At 51.9% G+C, this 7,238-nt stretch overlaps 1 protein-coding gene across 2 annotated transcripts in view; it reads left to right on the top strand.

Moving 5' to 3' along the window:
• Nucleotides 1-698: 698 nt before the first annotated feature.
• The window catches only part of LIMD1 (LIM domain containing 1), a 29,517-nt gene continuing 22,977 nt past the window's right edge, over nt 699-7,238 (top strand). Inside the window, exon 1 of one of the 2 annotated variants that reach the window (XM_077786689.1) lies at nt 699-1,998. In XM_077786689.1, the coding sequence (XP_077642815.1) occupies nt 861-1,998 (1,138 nt within the window). In that variant the 5' untranslated portion in view covers nt 699-860. The remainder of the gene's footprint in view (nt 1,999-7,238) is intronic. The other variant, XM_021547915.3, reaches the window with a different exon arrangement.

Below are 7,238 nucleotides of genomic sequence, written 5' to 3'. Positions count from 1 at the left end.
GTCTCTGGAGTTGGTCTTGCTGCAGTTACATGTATGATGCTGGATAATGGGGTGAGGGTGTTCCCAAAGGTGCCTGGAAGGCTGGGATGCTGATGTTATCTTGGGCATCCAGAGGTATCCTTTATTCTTCAGGCAAGGGGTCGTCTTCCTGCAGTGATCCAGGTTCCTTTAGTCATGCTAACTTAAGCATGATATCCAGCATAGAATGTCTATTTACACCAAGAAAAGTAATATAATTTCCTGCTATACATACTTATTGCTCCAATAGTTATGGGATGAGATTTTCCTCGCAGTTTTTCATGGGGGAGTAGGGCTGTTGTTTGTTTTTGTTTTACCCAAAGGGCGCCTGTGATTTTTCACAAGGCTTCTTCAGGAAGGTTTCCGGGCTGCAGGGTGAAAAAGAGGAGTATCATCCAGAGGAATATCATCCGACTCTGGAATTCTCATCCAGAGACGAGGCAAAACCACTTTCATTGCATCACTCGGGTGCCTTTAGCCACCGTGCGCACCCCGTTCCCAGCTGTGCTGGCTGACCCGCGCCCTTCCCGAGCCCGTTCGGACGCGGCGGGACGTGCGCGGGACCGCGCCCTTCCGGGCACACCGCGCGCCCGCTGCGGAGCGGGCCGGGCAGCGCGCTCGGCGCTGGGCGTGGCTTGGGCGCGGTCAGCGGGTGGGTCGGGGCGTGCCCTCCGTGACCGCGCCCCCTCCGCGCCCCAGGCCACGCCCCCGGCGGGGACGGGCGCGGCGGGACGGAGCGGCTGCCGCTGCCGGCGTTACCTTGATCCCGGCGGGAAGGAGGAGAGGAGAAGGAAGAGGAAGAAGAAGAAGGCGGCGGGGGTCTTCCCGCTAAGCCGGGCAGGATGGACAAGTACGACGATCTGGGTCTGGAAGCCAGCAAGTTCATCGAGGACCTCAACATGTACGAGGCCTCCAAGGACGGTCTCTTTCGGGTGGACAAAGGTGCCGGCAACAACCCCGAGTTCGAGGAGACCAGGCGGGTGTTCGCCACCAAGATGGCCAAGATCCACCTCCAGCAGCAGCAGCAGCAGCAGCAGGAGGAGATGCTGATGGCCGCGATGAACGGAGGGGCTGCCGCCTTCCACCCCCCCCGTCCCAGCCCGCCGGTGGCGCGGGGTTCGAAGCCGCCCCCCGCCGCCGAGGGGCCGCGAGCGAGGCCCTGCGAGGGAGGGGAGCGGGGCTTCGGAGAGAGCGGCGCACGTGCCGGGGCCCCGGGGAGCCAGGCCGGGCGCCGGGGCTGGGAAGCGGAGCCCGACAGGATCTCCCGAGCGGGGGGCACACAGCCTGGCGTGGGGCGCGGGGAGCAGCAGGCTGGGAGCCTCGGCGACCCCCTGCCCTGCCGCGGCGGGCAGGAGAACGGCGGCCAGGGCAGGCGAGGTGTCGGGGGCCGTGACCCGATGCCGGCCGGACAGAGCTCCTCCTTCTCAAACTCCGGGATCCCCTCGGCACCCTCGGTAGGGCCAGAGGAGCCCCCGCCGCAGCAGAGGTCCTCATCCTTCTCGGCACCCTCAGCGCAGCCCACTCGAGGGTTTTCAGGCTCCGCTGAGCCCTGCGGTCCCAAAGCCGGAGGAGATGGCGGCCAGCCGTGGTACCAGGGTGTCTCGGTGTCCTTCCCGCCAGACTCCGCAGCCGCTGCTCCCAGCGTGGAATACCGCAGCCCGGGCAGTCAGCTGGTGGCCCGCGGCCAGACCCACAGGCCCGCCGGCAGCAGCGGGAGCCCTGAGGCGGGCTCCTCGCGCCTGGCCTCGCGAGGGATGCCGGCTCCCAGTGCGCCGCAGAGGCTTTTCCCGGAGGCCGTCAGCGGGCCGCGGTCAGACTCGGGGCACCTGGATGGCTCCAGCGCAGCAAAGGTGAAGCTGCCCTGCCAGACCCTCCTTCCGCAGCCAGAGCAAGGGCCATCGGCGGCTGAGCTGAAGCTGGAGGCACTGACCCAGCGGCTGGAGCAGGAGATGGATGCTCGGCCAAAGGCTGATTACTTTGGTAAGGAGGCGATCCGCCCGTCGCTCACTGCAAAGTGTCACGGCAGGGTTCAGACCTGCAGGATTGCATTTGCCTGTACATCTGCTTGGTTGTGCTCTGTCAGTTGCCTAGAGCAGAGTTTATTTTATTTAACTTTTATTTATCACTGGGATTAGAAGCTCTTCCTCCTGCAACACCTTTTTCTTCAATCCTACCTCTGTAATTTTAAAGCAAAGGTAGTTTAGCAGCTTTGGGGGGCGGGCGGCAGTGCTAGGAAGAAGCTGGAACAGAGTATTTTGAAGTGCCCTTCATTGCCAGCAGGGAGGCACTTAACTTTTTTTTGACAATACTACTGGTTCTGTGTCTTAGAAGGACGTGTCCCGACCACGGGCAGGAAGGCAGCCATCCAGCCTGCGGGGCAGTCCTGCCTGCATAGGCAGCCGTCATGGAGAAGGGCACGGAGTACAGGGGAGGGAGAAGTGTCTCAGAGATGGGGAGGGCGGTGGTTTCCCAAAATTGCCAGGATTTCCCTCTGCCTCCAGGTGCTGGATCCCATCAGCAGTGAAATGATTGGTATGTCCTGAAGATGTCAGAACAGGCAGTAGGCACGTTCTTCCCTAAATCTGGGGTCTGTGATGAGTCCAGACCACCACCAGAGGTTATCGCTGGCACTTGGCAGTGGAAAGGAACCACTTATGTACGAGGATCTCCTGATAAGAATATTGAATGTCCTTCTGGATTAAATTGATTTGCTACCCCAGGATGGCAGGAGGTCAGGGTCAAATTGCGTGTTTCCTTTCCCTGCTGTGCCACTTCACAATTTAACAGCAGATAAGATAGCTCAGCTTTTGGGAGAGGGAAGCCCAGAGTTGCTGGGAAGGTTGGAAACTCCATGGTTAATTTAAGAAACTATGGGAGCAGGCCAGGTGTATGGATATTTCTCATTATTTTAGACCTGCAGTTGCAGAAGTAGAAGAGGGACAAATTAAACTCTTCAGCCTAGTACTAAGGAAGGGTTTGCATCTCGGCCAGCACAGGTGCTGTTGCACTGGGTCCTGTCTGGTGGGGTCGGTGGGTGGCTTAGTGGTGGTCTGAGTCACACAAGAGCTTCATGCCGAGATTTGGGATGTAGCTGGAGGGACCACCGAGCGCTCAGCTGCAGATTGCATAACAAAATGTGTTTCTTGGCAGCAGGCAGGGGGATTTGCCCGCATAGGGCTGTGCCGGGATTGTTTATCTTGGTATCCGAGACTGAATTAAGCCCTGTGGCAGGGCAGGGGCATTTTTTTATCCTGTCGCAGAAAAGTGATGTGTTCAGCTGCTCTACTCACAGTGTTTTGGCCTGGAAACAAGTTTTGGCACTTTCCGTCCTGTGCAGGAAGCGCGCGGTTTGAATGAGATCAGGGAGCCTCGCTAGGGGAGCCTGAATGCCGTGACAAGGAGCTGATAAAGGAGATGGTGTTGGGACAGCAGGCTCGCGGCAGGTGATGCTCGAAAATGGGAATGTTTTTCTGGAGGTGACATTCAGCTCCACTGGAGAGGTGTCAGGGTTCTCTCCAACAGACCCTGCTGTGTCTTCTCAGTAAACCAGCTGGATCATACCTCATCTAAAATGTGCCTGGGGATGGGCTCAGGAGGCAGAGGAACCCAGTTAATGGTTAGATTACTTTTACATTTTTGTCACAAAATAAGGATGCAAGGCAGAAGGAGGCTTTGTCCTGTAGGAGATTTATAGTGAAGCAGGAATATTTTTGGCAGCATAGGGAGCCCAGCTGGTCAGGTGGCAGGGTTAACCCCAGGAGAAAGGAGACACGGAGGCTGCCTGGTCCCCAGTGAGGTGTTCTGGCATCCTTCTGCCAGGAGATTTTGCACCGGGAGAAATTTGGGAAGGAAAAGAGTGAGAGGAAAGAAAAGAAATCATGCAGTCTTGGCAGAGGGAAAAGTAAGGTTTTGTGGAGCTTCAGTTCAGCAGACAAAGGTTCAGCAGACCTGCCCTGCTGAGGACCAAGGAACAGGAAGGAGCAAGTATCAAGGTATTTTAATTCTGGGCCTCCTCCTCCTCCTTCTCCCCCTCTCTTTCTCACTTTTGTTTTCATTTTTTGCACAGTTACCTTACTTCCTTTGAAGGGACAAAGGACACAGCTGGCCTTCTAAATTATTTTTTGCTACGCCCTACTCTCAAGCTACCAAACTTTAGGATGTAAAGTAAACACTTTTATGCAATAGTGATAAAAAGGATCAATAGTTTGTTTTGTTGCAGACTTCTTCCTCAGTGAACGGAATTCTATTGCAGCAGTTTTTAAGTTCATCAGAACCAGGAAATGAAACCAGAACTAAAGTACAAATGACTAAAATATTTTATAAAAAATATTTTCACTTCTCCTAATTTTGTATAACAAGGGGATGTTTTTGAAGATGGGTCTCTCTGTAAGACAGACTGTCCTTCAGTCTGTCTCAGTCAAGACCAGATGTTTATTAAGCAGAATTAATTCTGATCACAGTAAAGGAGCTTTCTCCTTCACTGTGAAAATGTGTGCTTGTAAGTGAAAGACTAGGAAAGGATAAGCCAGGGACTAGGCAAAATACAGGTAGGATGCTGTGCTGAAGAGCAGCAGTCTGGTTATCTGTCAGCACCAATTTGCTGTGCAAAATGATTTTGTCTGCTCAGAATAGGTATAATAAGTGAAAGGAAAGAAATACACGAAGCCAAGAATTTGCTCTAGGTTTTTTACCTTTTGGTTTTTTGTAAGTAGTGACCTATATGTGATCTGCATGGGCTCCACATGTCTCTGGAGGAATTTTGGTTCTCCAAGAGGGCTTTTGAAGTGCTGATTTGATCTTTATGGGCTGTCAAGGAGACATAGGGAGTCTCAGGTATCACTCTGGTCTTTTGCTTGGGGAAGGAAAAACTGAAGTTGCTCCCTAGAGACGCTAGTTCCCATGCAGCAGAGAAGGGTACTCATGTCCCTGGGAGGTGTCGCTGGAAGTCAGCTTAGGATGTATTTAGGTTTTGGTGTATTATTTCCAGAGAACATTCAGGAGTGAAGTGCCCAAATCCTACTCATTTCCCATGGCGTTCCTTTGGATGCATCATCCTTCATCTCCTCTTTGTGGCAGAAGATTAAACAGGAGTGATCAGGGGAGTTGCAAATCCCTTGGAAGCACCACCAAATGTTGAGGGTTAAGTGAAGGGACACCATCCCAAAGACTGAAGGTGCCTGAGGAGTTTTCAGGTGAGACAGAATGCAGAACCAAACTGAGCATCTGCCTGCACTGCCTGGGAGTGACTTGATAGAGGAGGGGCCTGGCTGAAGTGGCTGAAGTGTACTGGGGTCTGCAGAGAGGTTTGACTACTTGTTTTAGCATGCAGTGCCTTGATCTGCAGGCACAGATGGGTGCTTCTAAAGGTGTAACATGTAGCATCATGTTTTTAACAGTGCTTTTTTCATACAGCTAGATGGAAATCTCCTCGTGAGGATTATCTACACCCTTACCAAGAGCTTTTTATAAAACCATCCTTATGACTGGTCTTTGTGTTATAAATATTTGTTAGCTGTTGTATTTTGGCTTCCTTGTTATTTACAGCAGAGCTGATAAGCTGTGGGTGATTTAGGAGGGCCCTGGACATCTTGTTTTGCAGTGGAAAGCTAGGATGCTTCCCAGCAGTCAGGCAGAGAATATCTCCTAGCACAGTCTGCAGATTTTTTTTCCCCTTGGCATAAACAGAGCAATAGCTGAGTTGCTGAGCCCTGTGGAGACCTGGGAGCCCAGCACCTTTGAATGGGTGAGCAGCTCAAAGGCCAGCAGTGCTCTTTGGAAGCGTAGTGCACAGTGAAGTTAGTGTTTCACCACTGCTGGAACCACAATTCATTTAACTTTGAGGCTGTACACACCTGGGAACTTCACTGAATCCTGCTGATGGTGGGGCACCAGGACACTCTGTGTGCAGCAAAGGTAATCTCAGGGCTGTCAAGCGGAGAATTTCTGATTAAAATGAAAGTTTCTCTGAGTCTGTTTAGTCTGTGGGTGATGACGGCAATGCCATTTCCACTGTGAATAAGCAGAGGCATCCTTTACTACCTTCTCCTGGGAGAGTATCAAAGCTGAGACACCTGCCTGCAGCAGTGAGGAAGGTGAGAGGGTGAGACAGGTCCTGGTGGAAGAAGGAAAGCTAGAAGGATCATGGCACTTGGAGTAGTGGGTGTGTACAGATTGCAAAGCTTATCTCACTGCAAGAAACCAAGCAAATAAGTATTGGCTTGGAATATGGCTCTTCAAGATTGCAGGAGTATGTGCTTCTCCTCCCTTCCTCTTGGGAGCTCAGCTGTGTTTGCAAGCTAAGGAAAAATCTACTGAAAGGAAATAAAAAGCAGAGAAAGCAGAGTTGAAGCAGAGGAGTAATCAGTCTTTCAGCCAGGATACAGTAGATGTGGGATTGAAAGAAATAAGGAGCCTCATTCATGTGGCACGGGAATTATCATAATCTCTGACGCCACTATAAGGTACTTAAAATGTCACTGACGTGAGTTTGATGGCATTTTCATCCTTCACTAGCAGTGTGTACATGAAGGTCTGCAACAAGGTCGGGGGTCAAGAAAGTGGCATGATAAAGGGAACAGAAAACTTGTGTTTACCAGCTTTGTGGTTCTCTGGTCGGGGGTACCTGTCCATCTTTGTACAGAAAACCCAGTCACTCTGTGATGAATAGAACCAATCTGCTGGGTTTTCCAGGCACTCAGTCTTACCCAGGCCTCCAGATCTCCTTGAAATCACCTCTCCATCAAGAGTTACTTGCTCAGCTACTACAGCTCAGTAGTAGATAATCAGTATAGCAAGACATGCAATGTGTGTAGTTTAGAGTTTGATGTAGGAATTACTTGGTTAAGGTGAGCCATGGGAAGGTGGGTGGGCTCAAGTTCCAGAGAAATTCTAAAGTAAAACCAAGACAACTGAGCATCACACCGTGTATGGCAGGATGAAGGCTTTTCTCAGCAGTCTTTGAAACACGTGTGTGCAAGTGGAGGGCTTGGTTCTCCTGGGTGGGTTGGAGACAACAGCACCTGTACCTGCACAGGGTCCTCCCTGTCAGGGTGAGTGTCAAGCAGAATTCTGATGGGGAGGACCCTTGTGAAGGTACAACTTCTGCCAAGAGGCATCAGGATTTATTGTGTGTATATATAGACAGGTGTGAATGATGTTACTAGAGGTGTAAAGTCTCTGGGGGAGTGGTTCTTCTACGTTCAGCTGGGTGATCTTCAGCA

The sequence above is a fragment of the Lonchura striata genome, chromosome 1, assembly GCF_046129695.1.
Source record: "Lonchura striata isolate bLonStr1 chromosome 1, bLonStr1.mat, whole genome shotgun sequence".
Taxonomy (NCBI): Eukaryota; Metazoa; Chordata; class Aves; order Passeriformes; family Estrildidae; genus Lonchura; species Lonchura striata.
The sequence above is the reverse complement of the archived record's forward strand: the minus strand, read 5'-3'. Positions and strand labels throughout refer to the sequence as shown.